General features: G+C 45.7%; 9 protein-coding genes across 9 annotated transcripts; 5 read left to right on the top strand and 4 right to left on the bottom strand.

The window, feature by feature from the left end:
• The first annotated feature begins 438 nt into the window (after positions 1–438).
• On the top strand, positions 439–3,202 carry C8R40DRAFT_1130521 (uncharacterized protein). Its single transcript, XM_046229175.1, has 5 exons — positions 439–984; positions 1,037–1,302; positions 1,358–2,562; positions 2,618–2,725; positions 2,777–3,202. Exons 1-5 carry the CDS (start codon positions 594–596, stop codon positions 3,039–3,041), a joined length of 2,235 nt encoding a protein of 744 aa, XP_046080588.1. The 5' UTR covers positions 439–593; the 3' UTR covers positions 3,042–3,202.
• Positions 3,203–3,888: 686 nt separating this feature from the next.
• C8R40DRAFT_1176643 (uncharacterized protein) lies at positions 3,889–5,525 on the bottom strand (the record flags this gene model as incomplete). Its single annotated transcript, XM_046232547.1, has 6 exons — positions 3,889–4,239; positions 4,295–4,498; positions 4,554–4,655; positions 4,709–4,848; positions 4,905–5,406; positions 5,466–5,525. The coding sequence occupies 6 exons, from the start codon at positions 5,523–5,525 to the stop codon at positions 3,889–3,891; spliced, it is 1,359 nt and encodes a 452-aa protein (XP_046080587.1).
• Positions 5,526–5,819: 294 nt separating this feature from the next.
• Positions 5,820–8,105, top strand: C8R40DRAFT_1059175 (uncharacterized protein; the record flags this gene model as incomplete). The annotated part of the gene is made up of 8 exons (XM_046225246.1): positions 5,820–5,985; positions 6,036–6,083; positions 6,133–6,213; positions 6,268–6,343; positions 6,412–6,431; positions 6,592–6,782; positions 6,833–7,210; positions 7,320–8,105. 8 exons carry the CDS (start codon positions 5,820–5,822, stop codon positions 8,103–8,105), a joined length of 1,746 nt encoding a protein of 581 aa, XP_046080586.1.
• A 2,712-nt stretch (positions 8,106–10,817) lies between these two features.
• C8R40DRAFT_1163533 (uncharacterized protein) lies at positions 10,818–11,730 on the top strand (the record flags this gene model as incomplete). Its single annotated transcript, XM_046230380.1, has 2 exons — positions 10,818–11,029; positions 11,082–11,730. The coding sequence occupies 2 exons, from the start codon at positions 10,818–10,820 to the stop codon at positions 11,728–11,730; spliced, it is 861 nt and encodes a 286-aa protein (XP_046080585.1).
• A 1,030-nt stretch (positions 11,731–12,760) lies between these two features.
• Positions 12,761–14,927, top strand: C8R40DRAFT_1059199 (guanine nucleotide exchange factor; the record flags this gene model as incomplete). Its single annotated transcript, XM_046225247.1, has 7 exons — positions 12,761–12,848; positions 12,899–13,000; positions 13,056–13,300; positions 13,352–13,594; positions 13,646–13,713; positions 13,766–14,535; positions 14,590–14,927. 7 exons carry the CDS (start codon positions 12,761–12,763, stop codon positions 14,925–14,927), a joined length of 1,854 nt encoding a protein of 617 aa, XP_046080584.1.
• A 775-nt stretch (positions 14,928–15,702) lies between these two features.
• Positions 15,703–18,854, bottom strand: C8R40DRAFT_1074014 (kinase-like domain-containing protein; the record flags this gene model as incomplete). The annotated part of the gene is made up of 9 exons (XM_046226661.1): positions 15,703–15,869; positions 15,922–16,084; positions 16,148–16,281; positions 16,340–17,092; positions 17,149–17,348; positions 17,398–18,021; positions 18,083–18,474; positions 18,532–18,669; positions 18,723–18,854. The coding sequence occupies 9 exons, from the start codon at positions 18,852–18,854 to the stop codon at positions 15,703–15,705; spliced, it is 2,703 nt and encodes a 900-aa protein (XP_046080583.1).
• A 257-nt stretch (positions 18,855–19,111) lies between these two features.
• On the bottom strand, positions 19,112–20,615 carry C8R40DRAFT_1130484 (SAM-dependent RNA methyltransferase). The gene is made up of 9 exons (XM_046229174.1): positions 20,498–20,615; positions 20,384–20,448; positions 20,059–20,322; positions 19,997–20,006; positions 19,793–19,921; positions 19,716–19,741; positions 19,627–19,656; positions 19,539–19,560; positions 19,112–19,477 (listed from the first exon to the last, which is right to left on the bottom strand). Exons 1-9 carry the CDS (start codon positions 20,517–20,519, stop codon positions 19,389–19,391), a joined length of 657 nt encoding a protein of 218 aa, XP_046080582.1. The 5' UTR covers positions 20,520–20,615; the 3' UTR covers positions 19,112–19,388.
• On the bottom strand, positions 20,616–22,487 carry C8R40DRAFT_1274860 (uncharacterized protein). The gene is made up of 10 exons (XM_046234107.1): positions 22,217–22,487; positions 22,094–22,159; positions 21,996–22,033; positions 21,859–21,895; positions 21,732–21,802; positions 21,656–21,682; positions 21,498–21,602; positions 21,328–21,445; positions 21,212–21,274; positions 20,616–21,158 (listed from the first exon to the last, which is right to left on the bottom strand). Exons 1-10 carry the CDS (start codon positions 22,242–22,244, stop codon positions 20,740–20,742), a joined length of 972 nt encoding a protein of 323 aa, XP_046080581.1. The 5' UTR covers positions 22,245–22,487; the 3' UTR covers positions 20,616–20,739.
• Positions 22,488–23,039: 552 nt separating this feature from the next.
• On the top strand, positions 23,040–24,732 carry C8R40DRAFT_1176636 (uncharacterized protein; the record flags this gene model as incomplete). Its single annotated transcript, XM_046232546.1, has 10 exons — positions 23,040–23,085; positions 23,138–23,164; positions 23,226–23,391; positions 23,451–23,463; positions 23,518–23,557; positions 23,618–23,715; positions 23,769–23,873; positions 23,930–23,995; positions 24,049–24,106; positions 24,158–24,732. 10 exons carry the CDS (start codon positions 23,040–23,042, stop codon positions 24,730–24,732), a joined length of 1,194 nt encoding a protein of 397 aa, XP_046080580.1.
• Between the last annotated feature and the right edge of the window lie 486 nt (positions 24,733–25,218).

The raw sequence follows: 25,218 nt of genomic DNA, 5'->3' as shown, positions 1-25,218 counted from the left end.
GAAAAGACGACTGTGTTTGTTGTAAACCCCGAATTGAAATCGTGACATGCCTCTAGATGTCACGGTCTCTTGCGTGTTGGATAGAACAAATGCAGATCCGTGAAGAATCACAGTGGAAGAGTTTTTTTTGTGAATGTTGTCGCTTACATAGTTCTGAACTGTCTGAACAACTTCTACTAGGTTTCTACAATTCCATGAACTTGTAGGTTGATTTATAAAATTAATCACCCCGTAATTCGTATGTAAGTACATATACAGAATGAAGTGATCACAAGTATATACAGAGTGTATGCAGTGAGAACTCTAAGCGGCAGTCCGGGCTATTGAGCAGTCCAAAGCTTGATATCTATGAAGTTGTCGAAGGGTTAGAATTTATATTCACCTGTAGGTAAAAATGAGTGTAGGGTAGGCGAAAATAGATTTAGTAGAGAGCAGCGAACGAGAGCGAACGTCGATCAACTTGCTTCTAAGCACAGCCACTAAAGTTTGTACAGACACGTTTCCAGTCTGTTCTTTCATCTCTATAGTCTCTTCTTCCGCTCTCGGCGCTGCGCTGGCCATTGTATTCACGGCTGGCCCCTTTTCTGAGCATTATGCCCAGCGCTACGCTCCCTACACATTCGGCTGTATACGAAAAGTTACACCACAAATCTCAGGGATCTTGGACGAAACTAATATTTGTACCGATACCAGGCGTTCCGAACCGCCATCTACGTGTTCTAGCTCCAAACTTGCCTACGTGGCGTCAATTTCAGGGCAAACTTCCAAAGCCAATGGGTAGAAAACGAACACTGATTCTCATTTGCTTTGCGTGTATGGCAATGGTCATGACCGTGATGTTGTTCTCAAGAAATGTTGGAGCTCCAGAATGGCCAGAATCATGGCCTCCCGGTGACACGTCCACACTGGTTTTCAGGAGGGAGGATTTACAGCGAATATGGAAGTGGGAAATTGCCAGTGGCCATTATCCTTCTCGGCGCAGCAGTGTGTCTTCTCCACTCTTTTGCCGGTATCATTTAATTAATTATATGCACAGTACCCAAGATGGTTGGCCTTACTGCACCTCCGTTTAATCCAGCTTTGCCTATAAAACAGCGAAATTTACCTCCTTCACGCTACAGACCGCCACCCTCTGTGGTGACGCCTAACACTGACACCGATACTTTGGGCGTCGGTTCTAAAAGAGTTTATCTCGACATCCAAAGCGCTCCGCCAAATGTTGCCTATCCACCGCGTCCTGTACCTGGCAGTGTTGCTGACATGGACGTAATAATGAAGCATTGCGACTTCTCCGAGAACAAGGTACGACGATCGCGTGCAATAAGTGATCGCCGCTAAAGAGATACCTCCTTCGTAGTATGTCAGGGATTGTTTAGAAATTTTGCGACTTGGTGGTGGACTCGATAATGGCCAGCGTACGCGAAGAGGAAAGATGGATGATTGGAAGTACATTTACAAGGAGGAGTCTAACGCGACTGTCGAAATTCCGTCTGAAAAATCAGAAGACGAAGAAACTTACCCTTATCCACTCCGACGTCCTCTTGCTCCTGGCGAAGCGGACGCTGCAGAAGATCCTGATGCAGGACTTTCTAAGAAGCGCGGCGTCGAATGGGAACCTCAACTCGTACTCCCTTCTCCACTCAAACACACACCTAATGCAGCTCTCCCTACCCCATGCGACCCAGAGAATCCCCGCCTCTTTCACATGTTCTGGACTGGTCCTTTTACTGACAAACCATACCTCGCCCTTCTATCTTTCCTCTACACACAGAACACTGGTATCCATTTAGAGGAATGGCCTAAGGATTCACCTGTGTGCCGTCCTGAATTCTGGCTTTGGATCAATCCTGGTCCTGCTGCTGCAATTCCTAATCCAAATGCCCTTGATGATATGTTTGAACAGTTGAAGCTCAGTCCATGGGCATCACCGTTCCTTCACCCTCGATTCAAAGATGTGATTAAATTTAAGCTTTGGAATACCACTGAACAGCTTGATGGGGTACCAGAAATTAAAAACGAGTGGAGAATATTGCAGGACTCCCTTTTCAACTCTGGTGGTTATGTTATCAGCGTAAAGCACGAGGAAGAGAGTAGTTTGAACGAGACGTCTACAAAGAAAGCAGATGATGATGATATCATGAACCGCACGGGCTCCACGTCGGCTTCAGCGTACGATCGACTGTCAGTCATTCTATCCGACATGGCCCGCTTTGTGCTTTGTCACCGCTTCGGAGGTATCTATCTTGATGCGGACACTATCCTTCTACGGGACTGGGAAGAACTCTGGGGATGGAAGGGAGCTTTTGCTTACCGGTGGTCACGACTTGAAAAGTACAACACCGCAGTCCTGAGGATGAACAAGGGCTCTGCACTAGGCTCATTTTTGTTCAGGACTGCTTTGAAGAATGGCCTCGACTTCCACCCCATGACGGTCTCTCGGTACACAGCCGATGCACATATCGAAGGTCTATTATTACGACTACCGGATGCCTTGTTTGACTCGGCGTGGCTGAACACCGAGTATTATCAGCGAGATAGGCCTCCACAACCTTATTTTGTTGAGTGCGTGTTATCATAGTATATTATCATAACTCGACCACTTACTCTTCAATGCTAGGTTCGCGGACTTTTTCGACACCCCACAACAGAGCAGTGCTGCACCGCAATCTTTAGGTTTCAATGGATTCTTCAAAGGGGCATACTCATATCACTTTCATAACTTCTGGTTTGGGCATTTTCTGATTCATGAGGCTCTCGACTCATAATTTAAATACAGGTGGAAACCATTCGATCCAACGAGAAATTGGCCTGACCTTGGACCAAGATTTAGTGTCGGGGAGCGGATGGCGCGCGCAGCTCTACAAGGCAAGGATGTTTCATTTAGTTCTGTCGTTGCGGAGGACCGCAAAAACCCAGACGAAGAGGAGACTGTAGAGTCAGATAAGCGCGATCTGGATTGGTCTGCTGTTCTCAAAAGGACATTCGAGTCATACATAAGGTCGGAGCGTCCAAATCTCTATGGTGAATGGTTGCAGTGGTGAGAGATCCATATTTCTGAATGCAGTAGGGCCCTTCGATTTACTCGAAATCGGTTCGACTAAAATATGGGGTAGTATGTAGATTATATTATATAGTATGTTACTATACTTTCTCGCGTTTTGAGCATATATCTGTAAGTAATCTGAACGAAAGTACAATGAGGAGTCCCTATGTAACTCAACCTGAGGCTACTCTCTTCATTCCGTGTTTCGAAAAATCTTGAATAGATAGGTGGGTACGCGGCCTCGTTCGAAGGAGGTGGAGGGGGTCTCACCTAAGAGAACCAGCCGTTTCCACTGCAACGAATAGCCGGACATGTTCGGCTGCAGCAAGTGTGATAGAGATTTACATGACTGGCAGCACGTATACTTGAGAGGTAATAATGTATCTATGTAGATGCCTAAAGAAGTACTTAAAAAGCTCCTAGAGTATTTTGAGATGATTTGATGTCAAAGCGGCTCGTATCATGTCTAATTGGACGAAGAGTTCATGCCTCATACTTCAGAACTGCTCCTGATTGTCAAGGTTATTGCGTGACGTCAGAGCAATTTCATGCACCTAAAAAGCACTCTCTGCTCGAAAGGTAGGCAGAATCGACATATTTGTCAGCATATCGATTCGTCTTTCATAAGGGTCAACGCTGGGGTAAAGCGATAAAAGCGAAGATGCTTATAAGCTTGTTTGATAGAAACGGAATGTTTGCTTTTAATGCTGCAATTGCCTGGCGATTACATGAAGTCAGATGCAGTCATAATCCTGGATATGACTAGTCTTTTTTATTCTATCTCAATCGAGGATCCCTTGTCAATTGTGACGCCGATGCCCAAACTGATACCCCCTACCGAGGCATTAGAGGTCAAACGGTTGAGATTTCCTTGTCTTTACCCAACGCGACGAATTTTCGGATTTTTCTCGTTCACGTTTTTGCCGATCCCTATGTGAGACGCTGTCTTTGAACCTGAATTTTTCTTTGACCTGGGGAATGTTGCCGACGATAGGACGAGTAGCAAACACCTTCTCCTTCAATGACGTGGCGACTTGAGTTTCACGGGAACGGCGAATACGAAGTAGGTCCTTCGATGTCACAGGGTTGGTATTAGTAGGATGACTTGCAAGGCTGTCGACGTGGCTTGACTGATGTTCCTCCAACAAATTTTCGCCCTCGTTCTGGTACATCTGAGGGGCTGCCGAACTGATGCGCTATCGGAATAAAGTTAATTTTGAGGAAAGGCGCTGAATATGATACAGAACGTACTGCAAGTAACTGAGATAGTCCTTCTACTTTCCCAGCCGATCTGTTTTTCTCTTCAGGATATTTGGATGGTTTGAATTCCGTCCGCGATGGAAATTGTGTAGATACAGTCCCATCGCTCATTGTGCTCCTTTCGGAAGGCCATTCTCCAGAAGACATAGGTGAGCGAGCTGTCAGATCATTCATTTCTGCATCGAGAAGTCGACGCTATTGACGCCAAAATTAGTAATTTCGTGCTTCTCATGCAAGAGGAGAAACTCACATTTCTGCGCTCATGAGAAGTCACGGTTTTGAGGGGCAGTTTGCTGGACACAGGAGAATGCTGGGTGATGTTCCAAGTAGATGATTTATGAAGTTGATTTTCCTATCTGAAAATCAGCATCCAGGCAGATGGCTGTAATTAGAGATGTGACAAACAAAAGACTTCTGTGCCCAACTATTCTCTAGTTCAGTTACCTGCTTGTGTATGCTTCTTAAAGCTTGGAGGACCGTCGGGATAAGCTCAGTAAAAGACATCCGATAAACTTCAAGGCTGGGATAAACAGAGTATGTCCAGCCTGAAGAGGTAAAGCACGTAAGCCGAAAATAACGTAGAAATCATTTGGTGGCACACCTCGACATATAAGATTCTCTCGTGACAATGCTTCGTCAAGAACAAGCTTTCCATCCTTTACTTCCGCCACTCGTGTGACTGCCAAGTTCAATGCATTCTTGACTTTATTTATGATCCTCAGGCGAACAACTTTCTTTTTGCTTGTTGCCTTCTTCCCTACTACCGTGACCAAAGACATAGGCAGACGTCCGCGTTTCTGATACTTGGGCAAACAAACTGGGGCAAGAATTGGACCGACGAGTCCATTTGTTATAGGCTCAGTTAAAGACCGTGAGATGCGCTCGGCCCATGTTTCGAAGGAAACATCGAACGGCGGTTGACACGGAATGGACTCCGGTTCAAGTAAACCAAAAGGTGTGGCCGTCACACTGAAAACGCTATTGCGAAAACGAGGAAGAATTTTCCTTGGCAGATAGGCAGCCGGATGACCTGGATCCAGGACAGTTGCCGCTTTCTGTAGAGGTTGGATGGCGGAGGAAGATGCGGGGCTCTGTTTCCGAAACTGTTTTCTGATATCAGGAAAAGAGAGAGATTAGTCTGATTTGGGCTTGTAGGACATACTAGTAAGGAGGAAAAATGAGGGGCCCTAGGAAGTCGACTAAGCTCTTTACATCTCTGCATGTAAGAATAATGATCAACCAAGAGAGAACTTTAGAATTTTTAGACGCTGGAATATGTAGGTCACGCGACTGGGGTTCGCGAATTCAGGATCAATGATCATGAATCAATCTGCCGTCAAACTTCTCTCACTATCAAAGTTTTCCAATAACCTGTATGTAACAGGAATTTGGCTCTTTCTGCATAGGCTGACTCTCGCTTACGACTTCTTTCACAACGCATGGACAATCCATTCTCTATCCTATCCCAACCAGACCGTGAAACGTTGCTCAACTTTGAAGCGTGCTCTAGCAAAACATGTATGAGGACGAAGAACTTTCTGAACTATCTGAAGAAGATGAGTTGGCAAATGATGCCCAAGGTTCAAGCACCCGCAAGCATAGAGGTGCAAGCGGTGGATATACCATACAGAAAGCATTAAAACCACCTCGGGCTACGACGTACACTGCTCAGGCTCTATATGGTATGTGGCGTGATAATTATTTTTTAGATGATACTAATTGGACCAAAAAGACCAGATTCATAACTCCGATATCGACCTTGAACCAGAATACCAGCGAGGTATTAGTCTTTCACCTCGCTAAACTTTCGCCTGATCCTGTATGATTAGATGTTGTCTGGACAAAAGAAAAGCAGACCAACCTTATCGACTCTATCCTCAGAAACTTTTATATTCCCCCCATAATTTTTGGTTCGTTTTTTTGACTTTTTCTTTGTCCAAACAATCCTAATGCAATAAACGCAGCGGTAGAAACCCACGAAGACGGGTGGGAATCGAAAACTTGTATCGACGGAAAGCAAAGGTTAACGAGCATTCAACGGTGCGTGTAAATGGTCGACCTTACATTGGATTCAGGCCTAATTTTGCTTCATTTTCGCCGTCATTCAGTTTCATGGATGGATTGGTGAGTTTCGACCTCTCGCTTATGATTATATGATCCTGATTTTCGCTATAGATTCCACGTTTGTTTCTTCCCTCTAATGAAATTCTCGACTTCATATCTCACATTCTCTTCCATATTTTCAGACAAAGACCCGTGAGAAGAAATGATTCTCATTACCTTGATAGCTCGCTTACGTTCTATTGGCAGATATACAGGAGAAAAATTGTGGTTCAAAAACGACCCTTCGGAATCTTCCAAAAATGCTGCAAAACGCAAAATATTGCCTGACAAATACAGGCAGATGTTTTCAAATAAGCAAGTCGTGTGTGTTGAGTATTCCGGTTTGACTGCTGCAGACGAGAGAGATATTTTCCAAGTACGTTCTTCAGCCGCGTCGTGCATCAGTCGTTTATTCGCATCACGTAGCGTGTACAATTAGGCATGGCTCTCACCTCTGCTGAGAAACTGCATGTCATCACTACTCCTCGTGCGCGATTCATTCGTGACCTCCTCGAAGAATTCGTTTCTGAAACAACCTTGGGCTCCCCTAATATCCCTTGGGACAAGAGCCGCGGCTCGGATTTTCGCTGCATCTCTCAAGCTGTCTATCTGATGGACAAATGGCCCACTACAAAAAGTGGGGCGGCCCTCAAGCATGCAGGTAGCTTGCCACTAGTCGAGAAGTGGTTATCAAGTACTGGCGTGGATAAAAAAAGTGGCAAATCAGCCGGTGGTGACGATGATGACTATGGCACTATTCCGGACGCATTTGCGAAGAGGGTCAAGGAAGCATATTCACTGATGGTAGAAATGGCTAACAACAAGAAATTTGCAACGCCCTTCACATCGTATCAGAGGGCACGTATTTATTTTTGAAGCGTTTCCTTGTCGCTTGCTAAAATTCGCGCTGTAGGTTTCACCGATTGAGATGATTTGTTTTTCCCTTCTCATCTACGTTCATGGCGTCCTCCCATCTCCCAATCACAAAATGGATCTCGCTGAACTCAGTCAGGCTATCCAGGATATGCGTCACGATGTCCGTGGCCAACACAAGGATATCCGTATGAATGATCGTGTCGGCAAAACAATGATAGAGTTCATTCAATCTATCGGGGGTGTGTCGAAAGGGAAGAATGAGTCTATCTCTGCCCCAGCTCCGAGTGCCAAAGCCAAAGGAAAACGCCGACGTGTCTCAGACTCGAACATTGAAGAGGAGGATGAGGACTATCAGCCTCGGAAGCGGTCTTCTCAGTTAAGAAAAGCAAAATCACAAACTGCTATTCGCTCGAAGCCAGCTAATACTGGAGCCACTTCGCGCACAGATAACTTAGCGAAAGCAAGGGCGGCAAAAGCCGCATCGAAATCGTCTCGCAGCGCACAGCGTCCGTCTCCGCCTAATCCACAAGGACTTCCTTCCCCCAGCAATGTCTCTGATGCCGTGGTGAAATCAGAGCCTGGAAGCGGCGAATCCCGAACCCCTGTTCCCCAACAGTCTATGGCTCAAATCTCTCAGCCCCCCATCCCTCAACTCGCCATGCCCCCTACGCCGCTACCGGTGCCCATGAATATATCGCCGGAATTGATGTTGCTCTATAACCAGATGCATCCTAATCAACTACAAGCAATGATGGCAAACCTGATGATGGGTAATCCGTCGCAAGGAATGCTTGGGATGCAGGGAATGGGTGCTACTCAGTAATTGAGTTGGCGAAGCTCGCGAACTTGAAGTTGAGAGCTGTACAGTCTCTCATGAGATCTCAATCAAATTTCGAACAGCTCATACAGTATTTTTTCGTAAATATCTTTGTACATCTTTGTAATTAACAGATCTTGTTCAAAACCTTGTTCAAAACTCTTCATATTCGAAGTGCGATCTACCAGAATGCTTGGTATCCTGTAATCACGGAAACAATGGAAATTCGTGCTGAATATGGCGCCCTCAGCTGTGAACTGAGAAGACACAGACGACTGAAATTAACTCTGGGTAGGAACATGGCAAAGTGCAGAACGATGATTGAGGCACTTCCGGGTCAATCTAAATCATTTCAGAAACAGAAACAGAGTGTAACCCGCAATGCAGCTCGTCTCCGGGGTCAAATGTGCAATTGCACTGGAAGTAGGACAGAACTTGGGTCTATTCGGACTCTTGGACCTCTGTGCATGAGCTTGCCACTTAGTCAATATAAATCCTGCGAGGCGGAGGCTGGGGAGGGTCTCGAATCGCTTCTCCGATATATATGCTCGATGTTTACCTAGGGTGACAATGCAATCAGAGGAGTGTACCATTCACATGCATGCCGATTGAACTTGTATAGCCTGCTCGAAGGAGGGAATAGTAGAGAATTCAACAGCATAGCTAGGCACTTACCAGTTGTAAAATGGGTCAAATATTCCCAGAGTGACCTTACCAGCCGGAATACACTTTGAAAACCCAAATATGTAGAGAACATGGAGAATATATCACGTTGCGGCGTTTTCAAACGACTAATCAGGAATGATAGCCTCATGTCGGATCTTCGAACAGAATGTATCGCAGTCACGTATTGTTCGCAGTCATGGCGGGAAGCTGTAGCACCCGCATATGGGCTTATCGGGGTAGACGCATCAAGAGGTAATGGTGTACAGCCCGAAAAGGACAATAAAGGCCTGTTGAAAACCTGTGTGGGCACTGTCAGATCGCCGGGGATATTTTTGCTCCTCCGATGGATTGAAACTAGTTTCTGCGAGCAACTTGCGAGTTTGAAGCATCGAAGAAACGATATTGACATGCAGCCACCCATACGTACGCACGTAGGTCAGCCCGGCCGGCTCTACATATTTCCCAAACCCGAATTTATGCAGGGCATTTCGACATGGACGAAAATGGGACTCTCAAGGATATTTAGGATGACGATACCCGGCGGGAAAGCTGTGAATGGCTAAACTATGAATGGTCCAAGTCAGTGAAGTCCTTAGGTACACACCCCAAAATTGACTTGAAGAGCAGTTCGTACGAGTGACCGGCCAACAGTCTAGAAATCACGGAGAGAAGATAAATACGCGGGGCCTCGTTCTGAGCGCAGAATGGAAGAAGGTGGGCCCAGGCTCAGAGAGAAAGTTCCTTTGCTTCAAAGAAACATCCCTATAACAAAATGAGTCGCATAGAAACGTCGACGATGAGTAAAAAGAAATGCCACTGGTAAGCGACGGACTTAAGTCTGCTCAAATCTGAGAGGGCGGGAGTGTTTGCCGTTTGGATCCTCATGTTGAATCCTCATGTTGATACCAACGCTTCCCTGCAGTTATTCCTAGGGCAAAAAACAATAAGATGATCATCGATACGGACTGAGATACAAAATCAGGCGCACGAAAACCGCACTTTGTGGGTCCAAGCTGGTCCACTGAATGAACGAGGAGGCGTCAAAAGACGACAGGTATGAAACATATTAAAAGGTGGTGGTGGTCTGTTGGTACTCGAAGTGCTTAGCGAGAGAGCCCACAAGACCTTAAAGAGCTGAATAATGGATAATGAGCACATGTAATTGAAGGCGAACAATGGGCATTGGCATCCGATTGTTTGATGCTGAGCCAGAAGGGGAAGATGTAAATTGAATATCGAAGTAGTCGGATTGGAAAGAACTGAAGGATCCAGGTGTGGTCGAGTCATTGGAAGAAGGTTCCTGTTATCGCATTGACTCAGTGCACGTCGAAGAGCCCAAGTAGGATGAAGAGATCTTTGTCATCTTACATTCACGGAGCAAACATTCCATTCAGAGTACAAGTACAAACATTCAATCTGATACGCGCTTTGGTCCATATTGGACGACGTGGGGAAAACAGGGGAAAGCCGAATCCCCGCCAATCCTTCTTTTCTCACGTCCATCAGCATCGCTAAACGCCCATGATTGCAAGCAAAAGACAGGCAAAGACCCATTCAATGATTCATCGTCCTGCGGAACCACCCCTTCAAAAAAGTACTAAATATCAAACATTAGCGGGAATTGAGAAGGATAGAAGTTTGCTGGTTCAAGACTACCCAGAAAGAGTACAACGCCATTGCTAAGGAAAGCGGTCATTTGCATGATGGGAAGCCCAAAGTAAATGAGAACGTACAAGGACGTCCAAAGAAAGATTTTCAGGTGAGTTTGAAAGAGAGGGCGTGGCGCGTGTGCAAAAAAATTTGATAGTTGACCTTTCTGCTCGTTTAGGTCGTTTCTTTGATACCTACTAAAATAGGAATGTAGAGTTGTTGCGATCTAGATTATATACACTTTAGCAACTTTGGCTTGACGCTGAAGAAAAGTGTATATAAAGCGCGTTTGCAATGATTTCTGTCGTTACCATACCCGCAGCTCATTTATCTGCACTCCTTCCTCAGCTATTCGACAATTTCGTTCATCTCAATTCACCTTTCAAAAAAATGCTTCACCCAATGTCCGCGCAACCTATTCCTTTCGGTAAATCTGCGCACGGCCTACGTGATTCTCAGACCCTTTCTTCGTCGTCCAGTGTACAGCTACCTCGGACTCTGGCGCGTCCCGAGTTCATCGAGGTTTCTCCAGTAGCCATTGCTGCTGCTGCTCCAGAACTTGTCAATGTTCCCTTAGATTACATTCGCCGAAGGCTCCGGTCGGAGGCACCACAGTAAGCACGCGCTTGTTTCTTGCCACTCTTCTACTTTAACACGTTTATGCAGGATGATGGCTGGTCTATCTTCTCTCGCTCCTTCGCATGTTCCGAGCAGTCTCCCAAAATCGCACTTGCCCCCTTCGCTTTCTATCCCGTTGCGGGCACCACCTTCACGTGCAACTCCTACTTATCCTACCCATGTTCTAGCCGTGTCTTCGTCCAAGTCTTCGCATGATACACAGGCTATCATGGTTCCTGTTCATTCACTAGTCCTTGCTGCACAATGTGCGCGTCTTCCAGAGCTTCGCACCCCTAATACAGCTGTTTCACATACCCTTCATCTTCCTGTCATTCCGATGTCTGTTCCATCACCAGCGGCCTTCACCATCTTGCGCTCGTTCATGTACGACCATCGGTTAGACGGCGTGCTCAAGGCACTCTTCCCTGTTCCCCCAAGTTTCCTCGCGAACTTGTCGCACAGCGCTGTTAGAGCAACTATGTCTTCAGGGCCGGCCCTTCACCAATTGTCCCTCTACTTGTGTGAAGCGTCAGGTCACAACTTGCAGACGTTGACAACATATACTGCCCACGTAAAAGATCTGTGGCAGGACATGGTCGTTCTGGGCTTGTTCGATTCCGAACTGTGGGATACACTCGATCTGGCTTGGGACATTGTCCTTGGTGCAATGAACTTAGCTGTCGTCATGCGACAGTAAATCCTAGGTTCTCAAACGAAAATATCTTCAGATTATACCCTGGACGGCTGTGTCGTCGTGGACTGTTATTGCTCTGTCATCCTGCTGGTCTAATAATATATCGAAAGTTGTGGATATTGTATCATTTAATCACCCGCTTCCCCGCATCTTCTGTCTTATTTTTTTGTGGCATTTAGAGTCTAGCCTAATCTATGTAGCATCTATGTTCTCTGACGCATTCTGCTTTTCGTTTTGTCGTTCATGTCTTTGTACTATCGTGCCTGCCGGCTTTGAAAAGCCAGGGGAGTTTGAAAACATATCCTGTAGGTGTTTCTCCTTTCTTATTACTGTATGTACGCTTCGGGATTGCATTATGAATACCTGAAATACCTAGTTTGTGCTTTTTCTGTGAGAAAAACAGTCGAGATCTCCTTGCATAAGCCCTTTTGATTGTCAGGTTTGCAAAATTGTCGAGAATCACTTTATTTTATAAGCAAGATAGCTTAAACTACTTAGGAATGTGTATACATGTGTGAATATGCCTTCCATAGTTCAGTAGAACACATTTCCGAAGTTATCCGGAGCAGTATTCAAGGTTAAAGAGGTTGAAGATGGAGATGTGTGACTTTTTGTGACATTCTCCTGCAACTCCTGCATCAATTTTAGCGGCAAATTGGTGACATTTGATGTGACTGATTTTTTCAAACACCCCAGGCGCGAGACGGGATCTCTATTACTCTCAATAAAAACAAGTCTTGGTAGTAAAAAGTAGATGGAAGGCATCCTAATATGTCATGCTATAAGTGTACCAAAGCCGAGAACAATACGACTATTATAAAGGCATTTCCGAAGTGATTTTTTGAAGAATTTTCAAACTCTACTGGCATGATAGTATCTATAAAAATCCTGTTAATTGACCCTGGTAACAAAGATTTGCGCCATGATTGATCATGATTCTAGAGCTTGAATGCGGCTTTGTACGGCCCGATGACGATTGCTGTTTCGGCAATCGCTCTGAACTTTCGTTTCCTTGTCAGCCTTTCTTCCCGCCATGGCGGACGTTTTGCAAACGTACACTGAGCTATCGTCTTCGACGCCACGGTCTCAGGTGTCTTCTGTACTTCAATCTATAATCAATGGTGAGTATAAATCCTCAGAACAGGGCAGAACGTTCTAACCCCAATAATAGCACCTCCCTTTACTTTTGATCAATCCTCGCGCGCAGAACTGATCAGGCTTCTCTTGAAAGATCTGAAATCCCTAGGTCCCAAATCCAGGCTAACTACAAAGGGTGTGAAGGTTCCTAATTTACTTGATTTCGAGTTTATACTTCATCGCTTTTCTAGATGCGGCGCAAGCACTACTCGCTGTAAAGACCCTGGGAAGGATACCCTCTGGTTCTGAACCATTATCTGAGGCGGGAAACTTGTCGACACTGTTATCCCTTTCAACTTCTTTAAAGGACGAACCAGAAGCGTCCACGGAAGCGTTGAGATGTATAGCAAATACCCTGTTGCTTTTTGATCACGCGAGGCAGACATTAATCTCAAAGGAAGTCAACGGCGGAGATGCCTGCGTGTCCATGCTGGATGTGAGTTGCTTCACTTCTGTTTTTCATCTTGTCCTCAATCGTTCCATTCAGAAAGCGACGACTCCAGAACAGACATTCACACTCGCTCGGATACTCTTTTTCTTGACGGTTTCACGATCAGCCTTCATCCAATCATTAATAGAAGAGAAACGGCCAGGTCGCACCATTGTTGATATCATTGCAAGCAAGTTAGACACAACCATGGTCAGCATTCTAGCAGGAACGAAATTTGCGCGGGACGCAATGACGGATATTCTCAAAGTTGCGTTCAACATTTTGCTGCATTATCCCAAGGTATTCGTTGTCTTCCTTTAATGTATTGCTGGTTCAACTTAATTTCGACAGATGGTCGGCAGTGAACCCTCGAGCGACGCTAAAGAGTGGGACGACTCGTGGAGTACGAAACTAGAAGGGTTCGTCGCTCTATTTCGAATCGAATGTCAACGTTAAACATTTTCCTTACAGGCTCCTTCCGCCTCTCTTACGAGCCTACCATACAATTCCGCCTACATTTCCTATGCCGCTTGTCGCCCCACTAACGCATATCATACATGCTTTGATCGTTATACCAGTTAATCCTTCCCTGCGACCGATATGGTTCAATATGATCCCTCCTGCTATGGGTCGTTCATCTACCTCAAGTCGGACTTCGTCAAGTCGCAAATCATCGACAAATATCAATTCTGCTTCCAGCTCACCTGTATTGGGAAGTCCCACACTGGAGCCTTCTGAATCTCCAGATAGACGTTCCAATACCTCGATAAAGCCAAGCACCCTGGACCGTGCTCTATCGGTCATATCTGCTGGTCGTAAATCTCTCTCACGATCGCCATCACCGAGCCCTCCTTCCACCTCTCGTGATGTTTTCCAACGCACACACGATCTACTTGAGGTTGCTTTCTCACATCACTTCCCTGACAACTCAGATCCAGACTCACAAGAAGTCCGAGAGGCTTTCAAGCAGGAGGTGGAAGCAACTGGGGCACCCTCAGATACCTCACTAGATGATATTCTGTCGCCGCTGGTCGTCCTATGCACCCGGCTTTGTCTAGCGGATGAATCGAGTCGAGTTAGGATGCGGGAATGGACTGTCCCTCCTGATCTTGATAGGACAAATCCTTTGGACGAAAGAGCAGATTTTTTAGGGAGGTGCATCAGGTTATTAGGAAGTGTTTATCACACTAGGCTAAAAGATGCAGTGGGAGAAATGCTCTATGCAGCTTGTGATTCTGACGGTCAGTAATTCATATTTATATGATCTGCTTTCCGGATTACTCATTTTGTTTCAGCCGCGTTACTTTCTAGCTTGTTTGGCTATGGTCATGTTGCGGGACTTCTTTTCAATAAAGGTGTCATGTCTGCACCACCTCCTCCTTCAACTTCCTTGTCTTCTTCTGCACCCGATCCTTCGTCCTCGACTACCGGGCAACGTGAAATAAATCCGATCACAGGAACATATGCGCCCAATGGGCCTACTGTATCTGCTACTGCCGATATGACTGAAGATGAGAAAGAACAGGAAATGGAGAAACTGTTCGTGCTGTTCGATAGGTTGGAACGGTCAGGTTCAATGCCGGCTAGTCAAAATCCCATGAGGAAGATCATTGAGAAAAGCATGTCGCCTTGAGTTAAGAGAATTGTGAGTTTTCTTCTCAAACATCTTTCTTACTAAATGAACATTCGCAAACTCAGAGAACTGTTTGCCAGGAAACGCAGGAGATGCGTAGAATTTTCTTGTCGTGACGGCACCCTATGACTGACCAACATCTCTATGGAAGCACGCGACACATGCCAGAAATAATCTTGGAAGTACATATGTATAAATCACCTTTCGCTCTTTTCACGTCTTCACCCTACTACATAATTCCTCTCTTTTATAAATCCCTTGGTCCCCTTCAGACAACTTCTTAACGTATAAACAAATCGATTATCGCTTCGCATCGTTGTTCATTCCACTTTCCCTTGTGTTTTTACAGTTTTTACAGTATTGTACATACCACGCTTTCCTAATTGTAGTTACTGTATGACTTAATCTTATTTACTTTCTTTCTTTTGCGCTGAATCCTAAATCATTGTCCAACGTGATATGAGAAGTGAAATAATTATACATATACAAGTGAGGATCTAGTAAATGCCAGAGTATGCAAGTAGCAGAAGGAATACACCGATGCAATAATGATCATAAGCAGTAAGAAAATTGATAGTCATGATGTGATATGTAAAATATATGCGTTAACAAAGGGAAACAGACAACAGGCAAAAATGGTATGCAAAAAAAAAGAATCGCCGAGAAAACCATTGACATTTGAGAAGAGAGATATTAATGTTTAAGATACGAGAAAATTCTGGCATTCGGAAGAGCAGAAAGCAGGGAAAGATGTGATGCAGCGAATATAAACAAATCACGACGGGGTGTTGACCTTGGCTGAAGGTTTAGCATCCCATGGAGCAGGAATCCGAGCGACATCAGCAAGATTCTGGTCCGCGCGCGCATCTTTGAGTCGGTCCCGATCATTCATGGCCATTCGCGCACGACATCTGAAAAGGCGGAGCTTGGTCCTTTTGATCCCTATGATTGCAGTTGAATACATACGGCCATGGAACAACACGAAGAGACTCACAAGTTGCGATTGTCGCCTGATCTTCCGCCATGAATGGATTACCGGTTTGAAGGAGGTCATCCTGCAGTGCATATAAACACCAAAGTGACTCCTCGTACAACTTCTCGCATTCGTCAGGAGTAGTAGCTTGATCTAACAGTTCCTTCCTTGCAGCCGTACGACTCTGTCAATGATTACCCCTCATTAAAACAAATAGATATTGAGATATTGAGATCGAGAAGCATACCAATAGCAATGCACGATCGTAAACTAACTGGTCGAGCCAACTTTTGGGACCATCGTACTGTGCCGGCAGCCACGTTTTGACGAGGGCAGCGCGATCATTGCACTTGATAAAATGATCTTTGAACCATGATAAGGCTGGAACACAAGTTAGCAAAACTTCAAGCATAGGCAACTCTCAACTCCACACGCGTACCGTCATCGAAACCTTCGCTGACCATAAAATCGCCATCTGGATGCCGCATGCTCATATGCTCTTGGTAATTTCGCAGCTTATCGATGCCTTTTTGTGAAAAGGACATAAGGAGCATGTATACAGCAACACATGTTACAGCGTTGTATTCCGCCTCCATATCGGCATGTTTCCGCTTCCTGGCTATTTTATCCGCTTCACCTTCACGCTTGATGAATTTGTTAGGATCGGGTAAAGGCTCTATGACAGTGAGCGTGAGCGTGGGCAGCAGATAGAAGACTGTGTACGCACTCTGTGGGACCGCTTTGACATAGTCATACATCTCGTCCGCCCAATGTGTCAAAACTTCCGTTTTCTGAGCAAGTTCCTCTAAAGCTCTGAGAAGATCATCCTCCAGAGGATCGCGCTCCTCTGCACCCAGCGGAAGAATCTGGGGCCGTCTTGGAGAAGATGGCGAGCTTAGTGGTCTGGTTGTTACTGGAGTCGAAGACGATTTACGATGATGTTGGGTCTGGGTGGTGCCAAAAAGCTTCTTGGAGGCTAAGCTAAGTGCACGGTTCAGGGCATGCGAAGCGGCGCGAGAAGCTAAACTCGACGGAGAAGAAGACAGAGGGGGAGCAGAGATAGCACTGGGCGGTGGAGGAAAGGTTATGTCGTGAGATTGATTATTAACGGGTGAGGGGGGATAATCTTCTAAAGAAGGCGAAGGAAGTACGCGTCGTTCTTGCAGAGGTCGTCGCGGTATTGACTCAAGTTCTATCATATAAGAATGAGTTAAATCATTACTATTGCAAGGCTTTGAACCATTTTACCATCCACTGCCCGATTGAACTCGACTGCACGAGTGTCTCCTACAAGTACGTATTCTCGCCGTAATAGCCCATCTTCGTCAGTTTCTCCAGGTATGATGGGACTGTCAATAGAAAGGGGTCTCGACGCGGGTATTCGTGGACGAGCACTACGATTTGAGCTGGCTGATGACTGTCTAGATACAAGCCGTGGCCGCGAAGGCCTAGATACTAATGAATAGGGTGTCACGATGAATGATAATATGTCCTCACGGTTCTCTCGGAGTCGCTGTATCATTTGAAGGTGGAGTGCTTCCCGGTTCACCCAATGTCGACGTCCGACGGAAATTGAACTTACTAGGAGGAATCATAGCCTTCTCATCTAGTACTTCCGGAGGAATTACTTTGTGAGACTCGGGAGTGACAGGTCTGACAGGCCAAGTGGCACCTTTCTCCGGCTCTGCTTCATTTCTGCTCCCTTCCGTACTCGTAGCCCCGCTTAACGTCGAGGACACTGGTAATACATCTGAATCTGCGTCCGCCTTCTGCCTTGGGAACTTGCTTTTGGCAACTGCGGTGCTTCCGAAGAATTGGTCGAAACTTGCACGCTCGATAGGCTTTTGCTTAAGCAGCATTCGGATGAGTTTCTTGATGTCACTTGGGACGGGAAGCGCTTCACTTCCTCCTCCCCCACTTTTGGCTGCAGAAGAAGTGGGATCCTCGTCGGGAAATTTGATGCCTTTGGATTTTTCGATCTTCTTTAGCAGCTCAATGTGATTCTGAGCACGAAATGGTGGTTTGCCGACAGACATTTCGTAAAGAACGGCCCCTACAGACCAAAGATCGGCTGTCTCGTCGTATTTCTTGTATCCAAGAATTTCCGGGGCCATATAAAGTCTATAAATGCGACCAAAGATAGAAATTAATGATCTCTTGAACGCAGTCAAGGAAAACTTACGGTGATCCACATAATGTTTCAGCCATCATAGTCTTGGGAAGCGAGCGAGCGAATCCAAAGTCTGCAATTTTCAGGATTGGAACACCGAGTGGGTGACCACGGGCCATTTCTTCAAGAGAAGCGGGACTCAGAAGCAGATTCTGAGGCTTGATATCCCGATGAATGAGAGTGTGTTGCCGAAGGAATTTCAAAGCTCGGGCCAGTTGACGGAGAAAGCTGCGTACAACAATTTCATCGAGACCTCCAGTTCTAGGATGAGGGTAGTACTGCGGGGCAGCTCCAGGTCTCGGTATGTATTCCAAAGTTTCGACACGACCCCGTTTCTTGATATACTGGGTGAGGTCGCCACCTGAACAGTACTCCATGACTAAGTATATGTTGTGTTGGGATTGCTAACGGCGGAAGTTGAGCGAAAAAGTCAGATCATTGATAAGTGAGCTGCTACACACAACAATGTCAATCAATCGAGTTATATGGCGGTGAGACGAAAGCTTCAGGATCTGGATTTCACTCTGGAGATTATCAAACAGTTTCGCAGAGAGTTTGTCTCGTTTAACAGTCTTGATGGCGACTTGTTTATGAGTTTCCTGTAGAACAGCATTGAAATTCGTGCAACGAACATATAAGGGGCACTGCGCACTTCATGGTAGCCCTTGTATACTATGGCGAAGCTCCCCCTCCCGATTTCTGAAGCAATGATATAAGGTTTAGCTTCATCGTCGTTTGAACCCTCTACGGAAGAATTGGTTCTTGCGGGCATTGCAGAGGTCATTATAATTATAATTCCAATCAGGGACTGATAAGAGTATGAGTAAAGAATTGCAGTTGAAAGCGCGGTAGCATCCGCTAGATGGGCAGTGTGATTACCGGAAGCTATAATTTGGCTGTGGAAGTTTCAAAGGAAGGCATATATGTTCAGGAGGCTAAAGGAGGAGACCTTCAAGTTCTTGTTCTTCACTGGCACGTGCCTTGAAGCGGCACCGCAACAATGAGTGTTACTGTTACTATTAGTAATACTGTAATTCTTCGCTAAGACTTTCAAGGCAAGGCGTGCGTGGGTTGCCAGTGGCTAGCCGTCTTGTGATTTACAAGGTCGCAATATGTTCGATTCTAGGATGTGATGGTTCTTGATCTGCTGCAACATACTTAACCATAGTAGACCATAGACCTACCCCTAGAATTAGCCAAGATGCCCAGGCTTTGAATATTCACATATACTAGTATCTATTTTAGTCCCTAAGATCGACAACAAAGTACACAGTGAGGATCAACCACAACCGCATCGTGTCGAATCCTGAGTGTCCGTTCAAAATTCAAATCCCTTGTTCATGTCTTCGAACAAAAGTTCACGCATTCCAGGAGGGAGAAGCGGTTGACCATTCTCAGCGATGTACTCTGGAGACGTTCAAATGTAAGGTCAGAAGTGAGAAACACCGAGAAGAAGAAGAATACACACTGAAAGGCATTTCGACGCTGTCCTGCATTTGAAGTATATAGTCAAATCGTCAGTCATAGAAACGGGATAGATGAAAGGATGGGCATACTTTCGTATTGAATTTTATTGTAGGATGATCCTTGAATTATATACGACTGAGGTCAAATTTTCGAAAGCTGGATTGACCTATCTACTTACAATATAGGGAATGTTGTTGAGTGGGACTAGACGAACCATAAATCGAGGCTTACTCTGAATACAGACGTATATCGTACCTTTGTCATGTACGACGCGTTTAGTGACACCCAATGCTGTATCTGTAGTCATCTGCGTTGGGCCAAGATGACGCGCAGGAAAGCCCATGACTCGTAATTCGGCCGTCCTGTCCCTTGGCGGATCATCGCCTGTACATATCAGATAGAGGGGCATGTATATGTCAGCGACGAGAAACATTGAGTGCAATAAGATTATCACTATACCTAGTATTCCCTGAAAACCTTTTTTCGTTCAATGCTCTTAGGGGGATGTGCAAAAGACATACCCCGAACAGAAACCATTCAAACCGTCCATCTCCATCCTCCGGAGAAAGTTCCTTCTCTGCTTTTGGGTCCAACAGGCAAACTTTTTCCAAAGACCCACCTAAACTTTCTTTGATTAAGTCCAATACGCCAGATTCGTGACAAACCGCTTCTGCTTGACCATCCGAAGCGAGTTCAGCGAATTTGGCGTTCAAGGACCTCGATGAATTTTTTGATAGGTGTGCGAAATAGACTTGAGATTCGGCCCCTGCAAGTTGACGCATGTGCTAAATACGAGAAAGTTTGAGAGGAGTTGTGAAATGGAAAAAACTTCGTCGTAAAACCGACCGCGTACTCTAACTCGACCCAGGGTGGTACAACTTTCGAATTCTCGTCATCTTCCTCCATATGTTCTAGCCAAATACGGTTACAAATATCTCACCGAATCTTATCCAGTCTCACCTATGATATATGTGAAGCCCATTCCGTAGATAGAAGTTCAAGTTGGCTAGAAATTTTACCTATCGATAGACGCGCAGAAGTAGGCGCTCTTCAAACTTGACGAAAGTGGTGATAAAAATCACACGATGGCAAGATATCCAGTCATAGACAAAAATACACTATATACGAAATGTCCAATAGATCAAGGCGAGTCCCATGTAGGGTGTACTGTATCATACAAGGTCTGACGAGAGCTTCATCCCTCAAACAAAAGTATCTCTTCCACCGGGAGCAGGTCGACTAGTGACATCGTGCTCTTCCTGTGAACCACCGGCTTTGTCGACATGTTCATCGAAGTCTGCGAAAGGATTTTCCTTGGCCTTGTCATCAATCTCGTATCCATAACCAGGCCCACTAGCATATCCAGGGGGTTTGCTGTCAGCAGCATCCATAGCAGGAGGAGGGCCAGGGGGTGGAGCGAACTGTCCGTAAGGCTGTTGACCGTAGGGACCATATTGATATCCAAGGCTTGGGACAGAAGCGTTGTAGGCTGGGTTATAGTGGGAGGGAAAGCCTGAAGGAGGTGCGCGAATAGGTGTGCGAACGACATTGGCGGCGCTAGTAGGGTCAAGAAGTTGACGATAATAAGCGTAGGAAAATAGACTGAACATCATGGAGAGAACTGCGAGAGAATATCAGCTTTGCAAGCAAGAATTCGACAACACTTCTGCGCACATATGAGGATCAGCAATTCGACAACGTCAGCCCACGAATCATGGTCCCATTCACTTTGACACCCTATGACAGCCTTGGTCAACAATACGGAACCACTGCAGGACAATATTGCTCACAGTTTTTCGCATCGGCTGCGTCAATAACACTGTGACTCACAGGTCCAAAAAATCCGAAAGGATAGAACACCACATCGTCTCCAGTGACGAGATTCGTGCATTCATTAATAATATCGTTCTGTCAAAATATGTTCGATGTAATACTGGAAATCAGGAAAGCAGGAACATACTTTCATCGTGAAATGGACGATAACGTTTAACAGTCCGCCGCCAGCAGCGATTAACACTGTCGCGAAAGACAACATAGCATAGATGTGAACAAGTTGGTGTCGTTGCTACATTCAGGTGTTAGCACAATTCTAGAAGACACAGATGTTGAAAGACATACAGTCAGCGTAGCAGCAATGCCGAAAGCCTGAAAGCTAAAATAAGTAAAATGGCGTATTAATCGAGCAAAAACCCACTTCGAAAGCGAAGACAGTGATGTAGAGGATGCCCAAGACTAGTGAGAAAGTTGCTAGCTTCGACTCGTTTTCTAAGTAGGTGGCAGTATAAGCAGGGATACACAGATCAGGGTGAGAGTTGACGCACGTCCTCTATCAATGCTGATGCTCCGGAAATTCCCAATCTGCCAGTATCATCATGAGCGAAGTTCTTGTGAATTGGAATGCACGAACAGCTCTGAAACTCGAAATCAGAATCAGCATAAGAGTCAAACAGGATGACACGTACGATAACAAAGTGTACAAGGCACTCAGGAAAGCGACTAACAGGTTGTTGATTTAGAATTAGAGCATAACGGAAGTCATGAACCGTTGATACCCACAGAGCATTACAATGGATCTCAAACTCCTGCCCGCAGAAAGTCGAGAAACATAGGATGGAGGAGCGCCTGTTGGGTGGATAGGTAAATCATTTGAGATGACCAAGATTTGGTTATTGTACACACCTGTAGGAGGCGAACGAGAATTGAACATATTGTAAGAGGAAAGTGATTTAGAAGGTCCAAAGCTCGCAGAGACCGGGTTCTGAAGAGATTCTGAAGAGGATTAAAAAGAAGATAAAACAAAGGTTAACAGCAATAGTGAGGATGACGGTTGTAAGCAAGATGTGCAGCGCAGTCCTTAGTGATGAGATGTCGGCTAATTACCGGCAGCTTTATTGTCTCTCTGGACCATTGTATGCAATCCCGAAGCGTACATACAGTAATAAGAAAGGAGAAACACCTACAGGATATGTTTTCAAACTCCCCTGGCTTTTCAAAGCCGGCAGGCACGATAGTAGGGCGGCATCTGCAAAACCTGTATTTTCGGCTAAGGGTCTGAAAGTGGTCGAGAGCACTTCCCAGCAGTGAAAGCACCCAGAGCATGTTGCTTTCAGCGCTGGGATCTGCTGGGATCTGCTCTCAGCCCTTAGCCGAATATCCAGGTTTTGCAGATTAGTAGATAGCTTCTTCCTCTTGCCATTTTAACTTCTTACTACTGGGCTTCTGTGAAATACTCTTGTACTAGTTGTAGGCTACCTCCGTTCTCGAGTACGACGCTTCGAGCCAGTTCGAGGAGCGACTCGAGTTCCGCCGGAGGCTGTACTAAACACCGCTACCGGCCTCCAACTCAATGTGGACGGAGCGCCTATCACTTTCATCGCCGTTCATGTGATCCGGCCGCTATCCAGAGATTCTTAAATAGCGATGGTGATTCAATAAAAACCTCCCCACACGGTACTGGTTATTGTGTAGCAAGAGCAGAGCAAGGAAGAAATATCGTTGAACGATGGTAGCAACTCGCAGAATTCCACCGCCCCCTCTCCAACTTGAAGGTGACTGGTTTGTTTTTACAAAGTTCTAAGCTCATTAACATTCCTCGACCAGATGATAATACTAGATATGGACGCCAACGTACGTCCAATTGCAGTGTTGAAGCTGGATGGTTGTTTGACGCCCTTTATGAATGTATCAGTTCTACAGTCCCGGGTAGTGGAAAAGGACTCGTTCTTTGCACAGGTGTATGAGACGGACTGGAGAAAGCTCATAGTTATAGGTGTGGTTCCTTCCTTTCTCGTAATGGACTCCCGTCTGAGGTTTATCTCAGTGGCTTCCATCAATTTGATCCGATACTTTTTCTCGTATGTCGAATTCGCTCTATATCCGACATTTGTCCTGACGTATCGAAATTCATTCATAGAGCTTTGTTGATTGTAAGTTCATGTTGTATAGTCTTATCTGACAAGTAAATCTTCATTGTCGACTAGGCATTCTCATTCAACGAGCTGGAACAAGTTGACAACGCGCGTACGTTCTCAATCCTCCTTTCAATTCCTCGACTCTCATTATACTTATTTCTGCTGCCAGTTCATTCAAGAAAACGCACTGCCATTTTCGCTACAGTAGGATTGATGTATGTCAGTACAGGCCTGGTGGAGATATTTGGTATCGTCAGCACGGTGATGGTGGGTTTTACCCGAATCTCTCATAGTGGAATGATGATAACGAAGTCGAACAGCGCCGACTACGTCTCATTCGGATATATGTCCACCTGGCATTTGGATCTGCATTGGCTGTTACGATCACAGGTGTACTAGTTGCATTTGCTTACTTTGAGTTTGCTGTCTGTCTTCGGAGCTTTTTTATAACTAGGCTACATTCAAACTCACGAGTTTCTAGGAGGATGTCGTCAATCAGTGTGTCTCCATTGCAAACAAGGGAAAGATCGTCGTCAAGTTGCTCTACGTGAGAAGCCCGTTTTCTCTGTATCTTCTTTTGGGGTTCACATCGGGCTCTAGCAGAGGAACGCCGACACGCTTGTTAACCCAGCATTCAGTCCTGAAGATGCTCAAAGGCGTAAGTTCGCCTGAATGGAGGTTATCTGCATCCCCTCATCAAATTATCTAGAATGTTTCAACGCCTGGTCTTCGGAATCCTCGTCCCAGATCCTATATGTGTTCACGTTCTATTTCCTCCCGTCGGCATTCACCTCCCTTCTTGTGTACACCTACTACCGACAGTGTACAGACCCGTATCATCCGGCCACTATGTGTTCACAAATGGCAGCCGAGAGTGGTGGACACCCTTATACTAGAGTCCCTGCCCCAGATGGATATGTTTCCCCATATTTCAGTCCGCTTTATCTGAACGTGGTCGTATCACAACAGCGCAGTAGTGGCGCAAATTCCGGGAACAGCCGGGCAGCGGCAGACTCACGTTCAAGTCCTGGTTTCTCCAACAGACGTCGCAGTGCGCTTGCAACGAACTCCACATCTGGAAGACGCTCCGCGCGTAGGGCGAGGGTTAACTGGTTCTCTAAGCCTCGAAACTACAGCAAGGTGTCTTTGAATTCGTCGACGTTGTCAGCATCTGGTCTGTCACCTGGACCGCCGAGCTTCAATGGTGGTCATTTGGGTTATGCTTATGAAATGCCTTACGGTCAACCTCTCAACAGTACCAAATCGGAGGGCAAATACGCTTGAATAGTGTTACAGTAGTGTTCGTATCCTGTAGGTAGACTGATATCAACAATCTTTGGAGAATTCGCGCTATCTTGTCTCGCTCTAAGGCTCGCTAAAATGATCCATTCTGTTGTTTATTTCCTTTCTGGGTCCGTGTTTTCCTTACCCGTCAGGTTGTTCAACCTAATACTTCAAGCCTCCTACGCACAAATGGGGACCACTACTGGTGAGTGACTTTTGAATTAAGATCTCTCGAAGCGCTTGGACTGACGAAAAGCCCCTTGGCATGGTAAGGCCCGTATGGTTCACGATTGGACCTTTCAGGATCACAATAGTTAGTTGTGATTGTCCACTCTTGTTGGACATGCTCTTGGACCGCAATTGGCAACTCATTGTTCATTTAGGTGGTCTGCTGCCTTTACAGTCTGTCCTGGATCACATACATAAGCATTGCAGCTCCCGGGATCGTCGACGCTATTTTGCCTTTCACGCCTGTTGAACATTGCA

This window comes from Lentinula edodes (assembly GCF_021015755.1).
Source record: "Lentinula edodes strain Le(Bin) 0899 ss11 chromosome Unknown C8R40scaffold_54, whole genome shotgun sequence".
Classification (NCBI taxonomy): Eukaryota; Fungi; Basidiomycota; class Agaricomycetes; order Agaricales; family Omphalotaceae; genus Lentinula; species Lentinula edodes.
Note: the sequence above shows the minus strand (reverse complement) of the source record. Positions and strands in the feature narration are given on the sequence as shown.